At 43.3% G+C, this 18,963-nt stretch overlaps 1 protein-coding gene across 1 annotated transcript in view; it reads right to left on the minus strand.

The window, feature by feature from the left end:
• LOC145342712 (tumor necrosis factor ligand superfamily member 13B-like) overlaps positions 1-9,373 on the minus strand; it is a 30,969-nt gene extending 21,596 nt beyond the window's left edge. The window contains exons 1-2 of the mRNA XM_080188271.1: positions 9,072-9,373; positions 2,357-2,492 (exon numbers count right to left, since the gene is read on the minus strand). Of these exons, the coding sequence (XP_080044397.1) occupies positions 2,357-2,492; positions 9,072-9,317 (382 nt within the window). The 5' untranslated portion in view covers positions 9,318-9,373. The remainder of the gene's footprint in view (positions 1-2,356; positions 2,493-9,071) is intronic.
• Positions 9,374-18,963: the final 9,590 nt, after the last annotated feature.

Here is an 18,963-nt window from a genome sequence, read left to right on the forward strand (position 1 = left end):
CACTCCCCATATCCCTTGATTCCCTTAGGGATGTGAGATTTAACTATTCCAACCTTGAATATATGCAATGATGGAACATCCACGATCCTCTGAGATAAAGAATTCCAAAGATTCTCACAACCAGAAATTAAGACATTTCTCCTCATCTCAGGCCTAAATTATTGATCCCTTATCCTGAGGCTGTGCTCCCAAATTCTAGATTCCCCAGCCAGGGAAAACAACCTCTCAGTATTTATCTTGTCAAGCCCCTTCAAAATTCTGTACGCTTCAATAAGAACACCTCTCATTCTTCCAGAGTTGAGAGTACAGGCCAAATATGCTCAGTCTTTCATCATCAGACAACACTGTCATCCCAGGGTCCAATCCTGTGAAGCTCAGTAGGCAAGCACACATCCAGGGCTCTACTCTCCACAGATTCTGTCAGACCTGCTGAGATTTTCCTGCAATTTTCTGATTTGGTCCAAGTAGATGTCTCTGGACATAGAACAAGAACAGGGAATCTAATTGGTTTTCCCAGCCTGGGGGCATTGAAGCTAATGTTCAACCATTTTTCAGGATAAATTTTCCAGAGACTAGTAATTTTCTTTATGGCTCAAAGCACAATATGCAAAACAAGAGTTTTCACATATATTGCCCTTCCAATGCAGTAAAACTTCCCCATATACTTCCCAGGGGCATTATCAAACAAACTTTGACACCAATTTGCATAAGGAGATCATAAAAACCCTACAGTGCAGAAAGAGGCCATTCAGCCCATTGAGTCCGCACTGACCACAATCCCACTAACGTCTCACTCCCATAACCCTACATATTTACCCTGGTAATCTCCCTAACTCTCGGGTTAATTAAGCATGACCAATCAACCTAACCAGCACATCTTTGGAGAAGTTAGGTCAGATGACAAAAATGTGCTCAAAGAGCTTGGTTTTCAGCAGAATCTTAAAGGAGGGAAGAGTGGGAGAGAGAAAGGTAAGTTTAGAGAGGAGATTCCAGATCATAGACCTTGGCAACTGAAGGCACAGCTGCCAGGCATGGAGAAACTAAAATAGGCAATGCTCATGAGGCCAAAATCAGAGGAGCATAGATCAACTTGGATTGCAGGGCTGAAGGAGATTACAGAAATAGGGAGACGGAAGGGGCATAGAGGGACTGGAAAGCAAGGATGAGAATTTGAAGTTTAACTGGTTGACAATGTTGATCAGAGAGTGCAGGCATGCTGGGTGAATGGTGTTTAATGTGACACAGGTGACAGGGAGCATGGTTTTGGATGAGTTTAGGATTCTTGGAGGGCAGAAACTGAGCTAGTTAAAATTTAACATTTTATAAGCAACTTCTGTATAGTTGCTGGCAGCTTTTGATACTTAGGACAAATTTATAACATTTGTCACAGAATATGTATATCCAATGAGAGGATGCTGTATGGGGACAGCCCTGATGTCAACATGCCTTTCCACAGTAACTTCATTGCAGTATTAATGGAAGCCTACTTGTGACACTAATAAATAAACTTTAAACTTCTGTCTTGTCTTCCCTCCATGCGGGGAAATACCTAACTATAGCTTTGCATTTCCCTCTGAAAACATCAGCTGAGATCAGGAACTGAGCCAGTGGGAAAAGTTGTGATGCTGTGTGCTGAATTCCTGAGCGGGCCAGGATCAAAAGCAGGCAGGATGAAGCTAAGTATAGCCCCACTGTCTGACATGTCGGTTCCCCCACTCCACCCTGGACCAATCGTTCAAAGGCAGGGTGGCAGTGGGTGGCAGCAGGGTCACCTGCCTACATGTGGTGGGTTACTGTCATGGTTCATTCAGAGCCTATTGCTGCCAGTTGAAGGAGGCCAGCTGTGATCTTCAGGTCCAAACCCCAAGTTCCCCACAGATGGTGACAGCTAGTGCAGGTGCCTGAAGATTGCCTCCCAGTGGCAGACCCAAGGGCGAGAGTGCAGTGCTCCAGGCAGGCTTGGAACTCCACCCTGCCACCCTAGTGCAGGAGTAGTTGCAGGTCGTCATTTGGAGGAGCTCCCCCTAAGCCCCCCTTCCCCACGCGCCCCCCCCCCCCCACCACACATACATCTCTACCGCTCCCCCCCCCACACAGTGATAGCCTTGCTGAGCGATCCATTTATTAATGGAGGTTTAAAAATGCCAGAGAGATGGTACCTCTGTTCTGAAGCCCTTGCTCTTTGTTGCATCCTCCTGCTCCTTTCAAGCTGGGATACCTCTGATTGTTCCTCCAGCAGCAAGAGCCCACCTGCCACCCACAGTTAGACAGCAAGCCTATCTCAGAGCTTGAATATGCTGAAATCCTCGCCATTCTTGGGTTCATTTTGAATGTAATTTTATAATCCATCACTTACTTTCAGAGGATCTTATATCTCTCCTTTTCCTTGAGATGCTCCTGACTTCATAGTTCTTCTCTTTCAGTCCAGTTAACTGTTCTTTTATTTGGAATTTGGCATTATTATTATGTTTTAGATTTTCAGACAGATTTTCCTGAGGAGAATTGTAAACAAAATGTGTCTTGAAACATTTTTGCCTTTGTTTTTTCTCCTGTCCCCCAGAATCAAGAGCAGATTCTTGTCACTATTTAGTTCAACAGATTGTGACAGTCCTTTAATTCCTTATCCCAGTTGTCATTATTCCTGCATTATGTCTACACTAGAAATCATAGAAACCCTACAGTGTAGAAGGAGGCCATTCAGCCTATCGTATCTGCACCGACAACAATCCCAACCAGGTCCTATCCCTGTAATCCCACATATTTACCCCACTAATCCCTCTAACCTATGCATCCTGGGATACTAAGGGGCAAGTTATCATGGCCATGCACCTAACCCGCACATCTTTGGATTGTGGGAGGAAATTGGAGCATCTGGAGGAAACCCATGCAGACACGGGGAGAACATGCAGATCTGCACAGGCAGTGACATTTATACATTATTGTGTATAAAATAATGAAGGGTATAGATAGAGTCAACAGTGGCAGACTTTTCCCTAGATTGGAGACAAATATCACAAGGGGCCACGAGCTAAGGGTGAGGGGGGAGAGGTATAATATGGATACTAGAGGGAGGTTTTTCACACAGAGGGTCGTGGGGGTATGGAATGCGCTACCAAGTAAGGTGGTTGAGGCAGGCATGCTGGGCTTGTTTAAGGTTTACTTAGATAGGCACATGAGTGACACAGGGATGGAGGGTTATAGGCGACGGTTTTAAAAAGGGTCAGAGCCTCGGGACGACACTGGAAATGTAACACTACATGTTAATGTTTTGTCTTTTTTAATCCGCAGGTGTGTCGGTCCACCTTGTTGTCAAACGAGGGGCATGCACACGGTGGGTTGTGCGTGGGCTGCTCTTGGATGTTTCGAGAGTGGCCTAGTACTTCGCATCGTGGTGTGTGCTTAAACCTGGACCAGCAGATGGGCACCACAACAGCTCAGTGACTATCACTGTTTGCTGTGCAGATACATGGATTTGGGCCGGTGTCTGTGGGAGTTTGCGCATTCTCCCTGTGGTTGCGTGGGTTTCCTCCAGGTGCTCCGGTTTCCTCCCACACCCCAAAGATGTGCTTTTAGGCTGATTGGTGTAACAAATTGTCCCTACACTATTCTCCCCTGAATCTGGTTACAATAGGGGTACCGTTAGCACAGAGTTGAGGGGGTTGAGCTATGAGGAGAGGCTGAATAAACTAGGCTTGTACTCGTTAGAGTCTAGAAGAATGAGGGGAGATCTCATTGAGACGTATAAGATGATGAATGGGATGGATAGGATAGAGGTGGAGAGACTCTTCCTGCTCAGAAAGGACAGTAGGACTAGGGGGCACAGCCTCAAGATAAAGGGGGGGCGGTTTAGAACGGAGTTGAGGAGGAACTTCTTCACTCAAAGGGTGGTGAATCTCTGGAATTCTCTGCCCGTTGAAGTGGTGGAGGCTGCCTCGCTAAATATTTTTAAGACGCGGGTTGATGGGTTTTTGATAAGCGAGGGGATTAAGGGTTATGGGGAGAGGGCGGGAATGTGGAACTGAGCCAAGACAGATCAGCTATGATCTTATTGAAGGGCAGGGCAGGCTCGAAGGGCTGGATAGCCTACTCCTGCTCCTATTTCTTATGTTCTTATGTTCTTATACACACGGGGCAAGGTAGGTGTAGGAAAATGCTTTGTTAAGATGGCAGCGTGGGCTCGTTGGGCCGAAGGGCCTGTTTCCCGTGCTGGGTTGTTCTTTGTTCTTTGTGACCCAGGCCGGGAATCCTTCGAGTTGAATGCCAGCACACTCCTTGACAACGGACATCTTGGAGCTGTTCTTAATCTGGCCAATGCCCAGCACATGCACTTCTCAATGAGCCACGAGAATCAGGAAACTTAGGTGACTTTTTCCTCTATAGTTCAGGGTTGTGGAGACCAATTGTAAGCCAAACAGCTAATTCCATAGAATCCCTAAAGGGCAGGAGGAGGCCATTCAGCCCATCGAGTCTACACTGACTTTCCAAAAGAGTACCTTACCCATGCCCAGTAACTCCGTGCATTTACCATGGCTAATCCACCTAACATAAAGGGCAATTTAGCGTGGCCAATCCACATAAAGAAAGAACAAGAACAAAGAACAGTACAACACAGGAACAGGCCTTTCGGCCCACCAAACCTGTGCCCTCACAGCTGTCCCTCTAATCTAATATTTTCTTCCTGCTATCTGGTCCATATCCCTCTACTCCCTGTCTATTCACGTATCTATCCAGATTCCTCTTGAATGTTGTTGTAGAATTGGCTTCTACCCCCTTCTCAGCAGCGCATTCCAGCCATTCACTACCCTCTGTGGAAAAACTTACCGCTTACATCTCTTATAAACATTTCCCTTCTCATTTTCAACCTCTGCCCCCGAGTAATTGGCCTTTCGACCTGGGGTAAAAGACTCTGACTATCCACTCTATCTAAGCCCATCCTAATCTTGTAAACCTCGATCAGGTCCCCCTCATTCTCTGACAGTCCAATGAAAACAATCCAAATTTGTTCAATCTTTCTTCATAGTCCATATCCTCCAAACTAGCCAACATGCTGATAAATCTCTTCTGCACCTTTTCCAATGCATCAACATCCTTCTGGTGGTGTGGCGACCAGAATTGTACATAATACTCCAAATGTAGCCTAACCAAGGTCTTACACAGCTGCAACATGATTTTCCAATTCCTATACGCAACACCACGATTGATGAAGGCCAGCATGCCATACGCCTTCTTGACCACCTTGTCCACCTGAGTTGCCTCCTTCAGGGAACTGTGTATCTGCATGCTTAGATCCCTCAGTATGCTAATTTTTCTAAGGGCTCTATATACTTTCCTTCTGCAATAGACCTTCCAAATCACATCACCTCACATTTGTCTGAGTTAAATTCTATCTGCCATCTTTCGGCCCGTGTCTCCAGCCAGTTTCCTCTGGCAGTCCTCCTCACTATCTGCTACTCCCCCAATTTTTGTATCAGCTCCAATTTATTAATCAGGCCATCTAAAGTTTCCTCAAGATTATTTATATCTATTACAAACAACAGAGGTCCCACCATTAACCCTTGTGAAACTCCACTTGTCACAGACCTCCAGTTAGAAAAGAACCCTTCCACTGCTTTCTATTCCCAAGCCAGTCTTGTATTCACCTTACCAGCTCACCACAGATCCCATACGACTTACCTTCTGTATCAGCCTGCCATAAGGAACCTTATCGAAGGCTTTATTAATGTTCATCTATACAACATCTACTGTCCTGGTCAATTTTTCTTGCCAGATCCTCAAAGATCTCAATCGTGTTTGTGAGCCATGACGTCTCCTTCACAAAATCATACTGCCTATTGCTAATAAGCCTCTTCCAGGTGTGAGTACATCCTGTCCCTAAGAACCTTCTCCAATAATTTCCCCACTATTGATGTAAGGTTCACACGCCTATAATTTCTCGAATTATCTCTTCTGCTCTTCTTGAACAGAGGAACAATGTTAGCTACTCTCCAATTCCCTGTTACCTCATCTGTGGCTCAAGAAGATACAAAGATTTTGTCTAAGGTCTCCGCAATTTCTTCCAATTTCTAATCTGTACATCTTTGAACCATGGGAGGAAACTGAAGCACACGGAAGAAACCCACGCAGACACAGGAAGAACATACAACCTCCACACAGACAGTCACCCTAGACCAGAATTGAGCCTGGCTCTCTGGCGCTGTGAGGAGACCATGCGAACCATTGTGCCACCGAGCCACCTATTAAAGCACATTGAATTGGCTAGGATGTTGCCAGGACTCAAGGGACTCAGTTATAGGGAGAGATTGGACAGGCTAGGACTTTTTTCTTTGGAACGTAGGAGACTGAGGGGTGATCTTACAAAGGTGTATAAAATCATGAGAGGCATGGATAAGGTGAATGCGCTCAGTCTTTTTCCCAGGTTAGGAATCGAGAACTAGAGGGCTTAGATTTAAGTTAAAAGGGGAAAGAATTAATGGGAATCTGAGGAGCAACATTTTTACACAGAGGGTGATACATATTTGGAATGAACTGCTGGAGGGAGTGGTAGGGAAGTGGCAAGGACATTGACAACATTTAAAAGGCTTTTGGACAGATACTGGGTTTGGAGAGTTTTATAGGGAGATGGGTCAAATGGGATTAGCTTAGATAAACATTTTGGTCAGCATGGACCAGTTTGGGACGAAGGACCTGTCTCTATGCCATAGATTTTATGGTTCTATGATGCCTCCTTATGGCTCAGTTCCATGGTTGACATTACTTTGCTACATTATTGGGGAAGCTCTCGAGAATGTATTTGCTTTTCCCCTTTTTGTCCCTTACCACAATATGCAATGTTCTCTATCCAACAGAATATTGACCTGTGCTTATTGTGGTGGATCTGATGCTCAATCGTGCAGTCTTCCAAACCTCTGCCAATGTCCCTTTACAACTATCAGCTAAAAGATACATGAGAGTGACAGTCTCACTCTTTCTTCCCTGATTCTGGAGAGGAGGCAGTCATGATGTGGAGATGCCGGCATTGGACTGGGGTAAACACAGTAAAAAGTCTGACAACACCAGGTTTAAGTCCAACTGATTTATTTGATAGTAAACTCACTAGCTTTCGAGGTTACCCCCTTCGTCAGGTGAATGGAGAGTTCTGGCCTCAGACAGAGCATATAAAGCACAGACAGTTTACAGATTACTGATTAGAATGCAAATCTTTACACCTAACCTGCTGTTCAAGTCTTAAAGTGGCCGACAATGTGAGTGGAAGGAGCACTGATCACAGGTTAAAGAGATGTGTATTGTCTCCAGACAGTACAGTAAGTGAGGTTTTGCAAACCCAAGCAAGTCACAGGGGTTATAGATAGTGCGACATGAACCCAAGATCCCTGTTGAGACCGTCCTCATGTGTACGGAACTTGGCTATCAGTCTCTGCTCAGTGACTCTGCGCTGTCGTGTGTTGTGAAGGCCGCCTTGGAGAATGCTTACCGGAAGGTCAGAGGCTGAATGCCCATGACTCGGTCAACATTGCCTACCTGATACATTGCAAGAAAGGATGTCCCGAAGCATGGTACATTGGGGAGACCATGCAGACGCTACGACAACGGATGAATGAACATCGCTCGACAATCACCAGGCAAGACTGTTCCCTTCCTGTTGGCGAACACTTCAGTGGTCACGGGCATTCAGCCTCTGACCTCCCGGTAAACATTCTCCAAGGCGGCCTTCACGACACACGACAGCGCAGAGTCGCTGAGCAGAGACTGATAGCCAAGTTCCGCACACATGAGGACGGTCTCAACAGGGATCTTGGGTTCATGTCGCACTATCTGTAATCCCCGTGACTTGCCTGGGTTTGCAAAACCTCACTTATTGTACTGTCTGGAGACAATACACATCTCTTTAACCTGTGATCAGTGCTCCTTCCACTCACATTGTCGGCCACTTTAAGACTTGAACAGCAGGTTAGGTGTAAAGATTTGCATTCTAATCAGTAATCTGTAAACTGCCTGTGCTTTATATGCTCTGTCTGAGGCCAGAACTCTCCATTCACCTGACGAAGGGACTAACCCCGAAAGCTAGTGAGTGTACTATCAAATAAATCAGTTGGACATAAACCTGGTGTTGTCAGACTTTTTACTCTGGAGAGAAGGGCCAACTAATAGCAAGGGAGAAATCTATACCTAATATGATTTAATAGCACTTTGTCTTGCCATCTAATTAACTTAGTGCTGCCTTGGTTATATGTGGCAGGTCATTTGGAACATGATGTTTTATCTCTGGGATTTGACTTTCAATCTGGTTCACGCTAATGCAGCAAAAACTATCCCCCAAGTTTCAATTTCTTGAGGTGTGAGTTGCTAACATAAAGGGATGGCACGGTGGCACAGTGGTTCGGCACTGGGTTCGATTCCCAGCCTGGGTCACTGCCTGTGCGGAATTTGCACATTCTCCCCATGTCTGCATGGGTTTTGGCCGGGTGCTCCATTTCGTCCCACAGGTTAGGTGGATTGGCCATGGTAGATTGCTCCTTAATGTCAGGGGGACTAGCCGGAGATACATGGGGTTGTGGGGATAGGGCCCTGGGTGAGATTGTGGTTGGTGCAGGCTCAATGGGCTGAATGGCCTCCTTCTGCACTGTAGGATTCTATAATTCTATCAAACTGTTCCCAGATGTTTGGACTAGAATAGCAGGTACTCATAAACTGGTGCAAAGGAGAGAAGTTTGCTTTTGACATTGGGGTTTGGTCACATTACAAGGGAACAGTGGAACAAATTCTTAGTATGATCTGCACCATGGTTCATTGGGCAATAGAGGAAGTTATATCTGCAACTTTAAGAATGGAGTAAAAATTTTAAAAAGTTACAAAAAAGGTATAACCTACAAGTAAGCTAATTTTATCTCTGCCAGAGAGTTCCCTCAATGAAAATACCTTTAATTTGTTAGAATAACCAATTTCTTAGCTTCAGCAACACTAAGCTGGTGACGGGGGTGGGGGGGAGAGAAGGAATGACCTACAACTGGGTACAAGACAACACCTTGAGAAATGCTTTGCAGATGAGAGATCTGGTGGAAATCTTTCCTTACCGTTTCGCTTTCGTATTCCACTAAATCATCCACAAGATTTATTCTTGCCCTCTTGTTAAAAGCATCGAGTTGTTTGTGGACTTTTGCCAGTTCACTCCGGAGGTCACTTATTCGCTGCAGTAAAATAACCAGCAGTGACAAACAGCATAAAACAGCCAAGAAAAGAACAACAAAAGTCCCAATCAGCCCTCTCGAAGTGGATCTGCTCCTTGAGTCCGGTAATTTAACCCAACACTTGGGTTGCATTGTTAATAGTGAAATATTTATTTTAGTCCAAATCACTCTGGTACAATTCTTTAGCTCAAACAGAGGAAGTTCACATGACAGAAGACGCTATTTTGAAATAGGAACAGGAAATTACATATCTATGCAAAGATTTGCATAATTACAGTTTTTTGTTCAAAGGGCATTGCTAATTTCTTGTCTGCGAATCAAAACATAGGCAACATCAGCTGACCGTAAATCTGTCACTGAATAAATTTTCTCCATGAAATTTTCGCTTTTTTATTTAAATGGCAGTAACTTCTCAATTCTCCCGACCCTCAGTTCAGTGACATTTCTTCCAGTCAATGAATAGAATAATAACATGGAAGCTTTGATTGTTTGTTGACTAGTTGGCAGACTGTAATGTACTTTTAGGAAACTTACTTTAGATTTTCAGGTGACTCATTTCTGAAAATTCACTCCCAGAATTTGGACTTTGTTGGCAAGACTGACACTTATTGTCCATCCCTAGTTGCCCTTGAGAAAGTGATGATGTGTCTCTTCTGCACTGGAGATCTGTGGTGAAGGCCTTCCCACAGTTTTGTTAGTGATATGGTGACCTGGGAAAAGGTGCAGGCTACAAAAGTAACTGTCCACTTCAAGAACTTTTATTTACTCAGATGAGCTTATTCATGGACCTTGCTGTATTTAGTTTAGAGTAGTGTAGACGTATGATAGCATCTGAGAGTCTACAAAAGGATATTTGGGCTGGGTAGTATCTTTTTTGACTGAATAACCCAATTTAAAATATTGAGAAAGGCTAAACATGGGTGGTATTCACCCAAAACAATTCCAAATGCCAAATTTGTGTAAAAACTGGAGTATATCCCCATTTTTTCAGTGCATCGCAGAATGTCCTTGTGTGAATCTCTTAAAAACTCCTGCTGGAGAGGCTGGCAGCATAGCGCTGAGCGGACCATTGCACGTGTGTCATAGCCGAAATCGGTGCATGCGCAGTGGCCCCACACTGCCATCCTGCTGATGGCTGGCCAGCGACTGAGCTGGCCTGCCCCTTGACCCCTCATTGCTGCCCCTCTGACCACCTCAAATCCCAATTATTGGTCTTCCAGATGTCTCCAACCAGCCCCGACACCCCTCAGGCTACCTCAGTCTCTAACCCTACCCCCCACCCCCCACCCGCAGAAGTCTGATCTCCCAATCACTCCTCCTCCGCCACCAGCAGACCTGACCCTCACCTGACCCCGTCGACAGGCCGACTGCCCCACACCCATCCCGATGGCCAACCCTGATCACTGACCACCCACCCTCTGTCACCAATCCTGACTGCACAGTGGCAGTGGGAAGCCCCACCCCCTCTCTTCCAGAGGCCCTGCCCCCTATAGGCCCTGCTTCCCCAACCTTGCTCAATGCAGTGCTAAGATGTCCCCTGGGCATTGTCACTTTGGCCTTTGGGCAGTGCCAGGGAGCCAGACTGGGACTGCCAAGCTGGCAATGCCGAGGTGGCACCCCCCCCCCCCTTACCCCTGACACTCTGGGGGACCTCCATGGCCTCCTTCACTCCAGCTGCCAGCTCCCCGCTAATGGGTAGCTGCTGTAAACCGTGTTGGAGTGAACCACCCCTGGAGGGGTGGAGAGGCTAGCGGGCCTGGAGATTTCAGTCTCGGGCCTGCTAATGATAAAATCAGAATCAAAATAATTTATTCAGCTCCGTGCCAATTTCTGGTGTGGAGCTGACCAAAATCCAGCAGCTGGAGATGTGTGGGGGCCATGGCACCCAGCAGGAAGCCTGTTACACTGCCATCACTTTATTGAACCTTAGTTAGGCTGCACTTGGAATGTAGTGTTCAATTCTAGTGGCCACACTACCAGAAGGATGTGGAGGCTTCGGAGAGGGTACAGAAAAGATTTATCCAGATGTTGCCGTGGTATGAAGGGCATTAGCTATGAGAAGAGGTTGGAGGAACTCGGTTTGTTCTCACTGGAATGACAGGTTGAGGGTCGACCTGATGGAAGTCTATAGGATTAAATGGGGCATGGACAGGGTGGATAGTCAGAAGCTTTTTCCCGGGGTGGAAGAGTCAATTACTCGGGGGCATAGGTTCAAGGTGCGAAGGGAAAGGTTTAAAGGAGATATGTGAGGCAAGATTTTTAAAAAGAAGGTGGTGGGTGCCTGGAATTCACTGCCAGGGGAGGTTGTGGAAGCAGATATGATAGTAACTTTTAAGGGGCATCTGGACAAATCCATGAATAGGATGGGAATAGAGGGATATGGACCCCAGAAAGGTAGGGGGCTTTAGTTCAGTTGGCTGCATGTTCAGTACGGGCTTGGAGGGCTGAAGGGCCTGTTCCTTTGCTGTAATTTTCTTTGTTCTTTGTCTCCCAGCATCAGAAGGGAAATCCTCACTCGAAACGTTGGTTCTATTTTCTCTCCACAGATGCTATCAGTTGACACTGCTTCCTATATTTCTGCAATATGTGATTTAGAAACTTATTATTCAAATGTCTAATAATGCCCATGTTCAAAGATTGCTGATCAACTTTGGGAATAATTGCCATTGCCCAATGAAATGTTTGAGAGTTCCTTAGCTTTGTGATTTTTTAAAAATTATTCATTCAATGGGTAATGACTTCAATCAGGCCATTGAGGTTGGCCTATTGGAGTATGGACTCCTTGATTAAGGATCCAATTGATGGGCCAGTCAGGGAGTCTTTTCCTTGAACTTAATGGGGAGTGTCAGTTCCTCTCACACCCCCCTGGAGGTAGACTGCTGACTGTGAGCACTCTGTGTACTGCTGTTAGAGTTTGTAAATAATGGCATTTTGATGAAGGGATTTCTTCCTCTGAAGACTTACTACATAATGGCAAAACAAAAGGCAAAAAACAGCTTACATGTAATTGGATAGAGTTAGTTTTATTAATTTTGAATGGGTCAGTTTTTATCATTTTCTGTCAGTAATTTTGGCCACATTTACCCATGACAAGCATCAGAATCTTTTTCTACACTGCATCTTTCCAACCCATGATATTATTGGCATCTCACATTCCCTAGCTGCCAACTGCACAGTTTCATTACCCCTGTAAAAAAACCATTGTAATTTATTAATGTATTTTTGGATGCAAGTCTGTTGATGGGATTGTTGCATTTAAACTGGGTTGTACAATGTCTGCCAGATATCCATCAGTTTTAAAGGGTAGTGATTGCTCCCTGTGGCTGAGTTGGTCTCTTTTCCTGATTTTATTGGTGGATGGCTTCCTAGAAAGCTGGAATGTTATTCCAATGGTTGAAAGATAAGTGTAAGCATTAGCTCCCAGGCGGAGAGCTGGAGAGTACTGCCCAATTTCACAACCAGGAATATCCGAATGAATTAATTACTAGCCTATTTGTCTGCTTCCCCCTCCGAAGTGGGCTTAATGGAGCAGCTGGTCAGATGTTAGCAGTCACAGTTCAGCCAGCTGCAAGCTAGCTCTCAAGTAAGTAATGTGGGGGAGGTAGAGCAAGTGTGACGTTCTGTGGGGTAGGAAAGTGGAGGGAACCCATCCTTCTGCAAACTGGAGGAGCACTTACTTTTTGAGGCCATCACTGGGTTTCTGGTAACTATCACTGTTTGGGGAAAGCACAGCAGTAAAATGTTAAAATTGTGATTGGCCACAACTACGCTGGAATTACCCCCTCCACAATTCGACACCCCTGTCCAGGATTCATCTTACTGCCAGCTGGGTGCTCTCCAATTTTGCCTGATTTTACAGCAGAAAGCTGCATCAAGATTTGCTATGATTTGATTTATCATTCTCATGTATTGGGATACGTTGAAAGGTATTATTTCTTGCACACTATATAGACAAAGTAAATCATTGATAAAGTACACAAGAGAGTAGGAAAGGAGAGGATGAAGAATATAATGTTACAGTCATAGCTAGGGTGTAGAGAAAAATCAACTATATAAGGTAGGTCCATTCAAAAGTCTGATGGTAGTAGGGAAGAAACTTCTTGAATTGGTTGACCTCAGACTTTTGTATCTTTTTTCCGACGACAGAAAGGATGGCAATGGTAGCACAGTGGTTAGCACTACTACCTCCCAGCATCAGGGACCCAAGTTCAACTCTGACCTTGAGTCACTGTCTGTACAGAGTTTGCATGTCCTCCCCATGTCTGCATGGGTTTCCTCCGGGTACTCTGGTTTCCTCCCACAGTCTGAAAGATGTGCTTGTTAGGTTCATGGGCTGTGCTAAATTCTTCCTCAGTGTACCCCAACAGGTGCCAGAGTTGTCGACTAGAGGCTTTTCACAGTAACTTCATTGAAGTGTTAATGTCAGCCTATTTGTGACTACGAAATAAACTTTAAACTTTAAAAAGGTGGAAGAGAGAATGTCCGGGGTGTGTGGGGTGCTCCTGTCAATTCACTACAAAACGGGTGGCCAACACATTCCGCTAATACACCAGTCAAAAATTAAAATCTATCTGTCTGACTCATGAAAAACCTCTCAAATTTAGTAATGTAGCTGTTGAAAGCAATGGCTGCGTGGATCAGAATTATTTACTGGTAGCAGTTGATATGACTACAGTTAAAAAGGCTTAAACTAATGGTACAGTAATAAATAGAAAACCACTACCTGCTGAATTTTGTTTCGTTTTGAACATGTGCTGCATGAGGAAATGAAACCAGATGCCATTAGGTTTATGTAGCAACTTTTCACTTTTCTTTCAACTTGGGTTGACAAGTACTGATTGCATAAAACATGGTGTGAAAGATTGGGGAAATCTTACATGTCCAGCCTCCCATTGTTCTGGAATGGAACCTTAACCTCAGTGTTGCATTAATTTAGTCTCCCTTTCAACATTCAAACCATGTGAGATTACATTTCTCAAGTACCATTAGTGTTTATGGAGCCAGAATGTTTGACTAGTTTTGGCAGTTTATCAGCTTTGTCTGATCTTTCTCTCAGACTGTCCCTCAACACGCATCCTTCAATATTCCTCATGTCCAGGTTTGTCCTATAATGGCAGTCGGATTTAATTGTTTGGACACAGCTTGTACTTTATATTTGGACCAAATGATATTCCTGTCATTTATTAGCAGTGTTACAATGTCTGTAGAGACCGGTAACTTTTAAGAAATGATGAATTTCCCAAAAGACTAATAGAAACAATCAAAGAACAAGATTTCATTTTTTAAGACTTTTACAGTAATAAACTAAGATCAACATTGATCAAACATTAATTAACAGGCAACTAATACACCAAACTAAAACTCTGTTATCTTTGTCTTAACCAGCAGCAAATCCGGTTCTCTTATAATTTGCATGCTCACTGACTTACAGTGGATCCTGGACAAGCAATGACTTGACTTAAAATTCATATTGTTAATTCCAATCCTTCATTTGTCTTGATCCCCTCTATCATTTTAACCTGCTTCAGCCTCACCACCTTCTGAGATACCTGTGCTTCTCTAATTCGGGCCTCCTATGCATTCCCAGTTACAATTGCTTCATTATTACTGGTTTAGCCTTCAGCTGCCTAGACCCCAAGCTCTGGAATTACTTTCTTAGACCTCTTTATCTCTCCATCTTGCTCCTCTCTTTTAAGACACACCTTAAAACCTAACTGTTTAATTAAGCTTTTGGTCAACTGACCAGTGATATACTTTGTTTCATAATGCTCCTGTGAAGCACCTTGGGACATTTCATTACATTAATGGTTGTTGTTGATTTAGGTAGTACATAGATAGTTGGGGAGGCACTGGCACAGTGTAATTATCACTGCACTAGCAATCCAAAGACCTAAGTTAATCCAGCGCCACAGCAATGCAGTTGATTCTCAAATGCCCTGTGAAATGGAGGACACTTGAGGATGGGCAATAAATGCTGGCCCAGCCAGTGATGCTCACATCCTGTAAAAATGAATAAATGATTTTAAAAAAGCTACTGTTCAGTTTCAGCAGCAATACTTTGGGGAGGTCCACTCTGTATTTCATTGCAGGGATAAGATCGCTTAATGGAAACATGACCTACGAGGAAGAATTATTGGCTAGTAATTTCTTCAGAGCTGCTCCTGTTTTGATGGTGTAACTTGGCTGGCTGCCACACTTAAAGCAAAGTAGGTGCAGGTCCAAGGAAAATGCTGTTTATGAGTTACAAACTTTATGTTCTTTCAAAGAATATGGTACACTGAAGATCAGTGCTTATTATCCAATTACTATTGGTGTTTCCATTTAATAAAGGGAGGGTGCAGATTAAGGCTAATGAATCAACTGAGGCATACAAAACTATTTGTTCTAAATTTGTTCCAGTGACTTTTACCTCATCAATCACAACCAAAACTATTCTCTTCTTGCAGAAGGTGACATCAATAAAGTGGTGAAAAGCATATAATGTGTTGGGACAATAATTTGTCATTAAGGATCAGGTCAGATTTTTGAATACAATATGATCAATTACTGCCCCCGCCCCCCCCATGGCTCTCATTACTTCTGAATTACAGGTACCATTCTGCTGTCTTGCAGGAGCCAAATCAATATGTCCCAAGGTTTACCACCACCAGTGTAGTGTCAGAAGATTTACGCTATTGTGCTATGAATCAATCTTGTACTCCATTTGTTACTTCTAGTTTTCTGGTCACATCTGTGCATTCACAACTTATGGTGAGTTGGTTGAAGTTATCCATTATTATAAATTATCAACATTTATCCTTCTAATCCTGTCATGTAAGGTGCTACTATCATCGTTTACTTGCTGTGGAAGTCTGCAGTAAATGTCTGCTGCTAACTCCTGGTTAGTTTTAGGCACTAATAATACAATTTTGGTTTTCCCTTTCCTCCATTCAGCTTATTTGATTTCAAGATTATTATTTAAAGCTTTCCATCTCCCTCTATCATCATCTCCCATCTGTCCTGAATTATCTATACTCCTGAGTATTAAGTTTACTTCCATCTTTTGTAGTAAATTCGAGAGATTAACATTAATCCTTTCAGGATATTGTTGGTCATTAATGATCCAGATTGGATTATTGATTGGGCAAGTTACAGAGGGCTGAAATTCTTCCCACGGAGCTCCATGTAGTCCCACAAACTGCCTAAATGGTACTAGGGCAAGCAGGTGACTTAACTTTACAGTGTCAGTAAGCTACATTGTTTTAGCTAGTTTAACTTAAGCAATATCATAGAAATCCGACAGTGCAAAAAGAGGCCATTCGGCCCATCGAGTCTGCAACAACCACAATCCCACCCAGGCCCTATCCCCATATATTACCAACTAATCCCTCTAAACGACACAGCCCAGGACATTAAGAGACAATTTAGCATGGCCAATTAACCTAAACTGCGCATCTTTGGACTTTGGGAGGAAACCAGAGCACCTGGAGGAAACCCTCGCAGACAAAGGGAGAACATGCAAACTCCACACAGGCAGTGACCCAAGCCGGGAATCGAACCCAGGTCCCTGGAGCTGTGAAGTAGCAGTGCTAACCACTGTGCTACTGTGCCGCCCACACTTTTTCACACTTGGAATATGGAGTTTGGATGGGTGGCATATCACAACCTAAGCCTAATCGAGCCTTGACTCAACAAAAACTAAAACACTACAGATGCTGGGAATCTGAAATAAAAAAGACTCAGTAGCTCAGGCAGATTTTGATTAATTCGCTCTGCTTTCCAGCAGAGATTACTAGTTAGTAGCATTAAAGCAAAATACTGTGGATGCTTTTCTTATGTTCTTATGCTGGAATCTGAAACAAAAACAGAAAATGCTGGAAAATCTCAGCAGGTCTGACAGCATAAAGAAAGAATAGAGCCAATGTTTCAAGTCAAGGTGACCTTTCGTCAGATAGTTATCAGGAATGGGAATTTTTGCCTTCAGTAGCTGAGAGGAACAGAGGATAATTGCGACAATATTACCAGCTAAATTCAGGTAACTGGACAGAAAATGCTAATCAAACATGTGACCTATCTGATCGATGGCTCCTTAGTACTATTTATCCAGTAAACCACTGGATAAATTGGCCAAGATATACTCCCCCACCCAAACCCTAACGCTCCCCCCATATCAAGCTGTGAGACTTCTAAGTCCATTTTCCCACTATATATTGTATTAAACTAATGAACACTATAGTGACAATAGGTTGTGTAAAAAGCCTTAAGAAGTTATTTATTGGTAACTTTCCACTTTCCTAAAAAAAATTCTTTTTACTACAGGCCAATAAAAGTGTCAATTATCCAGGTCCCTTAAAGTAACAATAGCAGAAACAGAAAGAAGCTGAAAATTCATTATCTTGCTCATCTCGAGAACCCAGACACTCATTAGAGTACTGGAACACCTGAACCCCAAAGAAAATGTTGCTTGATTGACAGCTCTAACTTTCTGATCTCTTCAATAATTGCAGAATGTTTATTTATACAAGATAAAAGGGAGAGCCAATGCAGACACAATGGGCCGAATGGCTTTCTTCTGCAGTACAATTCTGTGACTGTGATACTAGAGAACTACAAATTGTACAAAAATAGAGAAAGTGCCTGAGTACTCGAGATGGCAGTCAATTTTCCATTGTTTAGAATTACTATCATTTTACTTAATATTGATTTAAACTATTTGCTTTCTAAGACTTCCCTCTATTGGCATGTAAAATTCTCTCCACAAATGGCATCAAAGCTCACTTTTACAAACAATATGTGATTCTATAAAGCTTATTAAATAAGTAGTTTTATGTTCTGTGCATAGTGATGGTAATGATCCAAATACCATACATACTGGTGGTAAAACCCCAAGTCCAGTAAAGTCATATTGACATTTAGAAGTTAGAAATTCATATTAATATCTGCAGCCCTGCCAGCAGTTTTTTAAATGTTCTTTATTGCCTTTGCACCTTGACCACACACTCGTAAGAAAAATAGAGCATTCTATTATAATTTCAAGCGAACTCATTTTAGTTGTCCTGAGCTAAATATTTATTAAATAATTATTAGTGGGTACACGACCCCCTTCAGACATTTCTCAGCAAGATTGACGGGACTTAAAAATAGTTCAGAAGCTAAACACAGAGATTATTTTTGAGGTTATTTAATGTGTAGTATTTTGCATCCAGCATCGTTCAGACGAGAATCAATCCCTTCCCACTCAGAACAGCCAAAGTTGTCCATCATAAATAATCTTAGTACATACTGCTGAATATTTGGATGCCTGAGGTATTATAAAGCCCAAGGACATTGCAGTGCCATCTCATGTTCGCACATACTAGGTAAGCTACATGCCCATCTTAAAAGGGGAGCTGATATCTTGGCACTGGGTAGGTTGTGCTGATGTGGAAGAAGCTGGTGCTGATATCTGAGAAGCTACAAGGGGTACATTTTTTTAAAAAATGGCTATATATTTCCTATATTTCCAAGCTGGCATACAGCTCCTATATGACACATGCTTTGAACATGCATCACTTTTTTTTTAGAAAAAGCAAGCATTTTTATACGGTATAGGACTCGTACAGTTTTGTTTTCAATTTCAAAGTTCGCAATCATCAAAAACAAACTCGCTGGGAATTTAAAAGGCTTAGAATGCTATCGTACACGCCAGTATATAAACACTGCACTGATGCAGCTTATGCTAAAATTTGGATTATTCTGAGGGTCAGAATGCACAATAATGGAGTGTACAAAAACAAATACTGGGTAGGGAAGCTATAAA

Source organism: Carcharhinus amblyrhynchos, chromosome 4 (genome assembly GCF_965287045.1).
Source record: "Carcharhinus amblyrhynchos chromosome 4, sCarAmb.v2.hapA, whole genome shotgun sequence".
Classification (NCBI taxonomy): domain Eukaryota; kingdom Metazoa; phylum Chordata; class Chondrichthyes; order Carcharhiniformes; family Carcharhinidae; genus Carcharhinus; species Carcharhinus amblyrhynchos.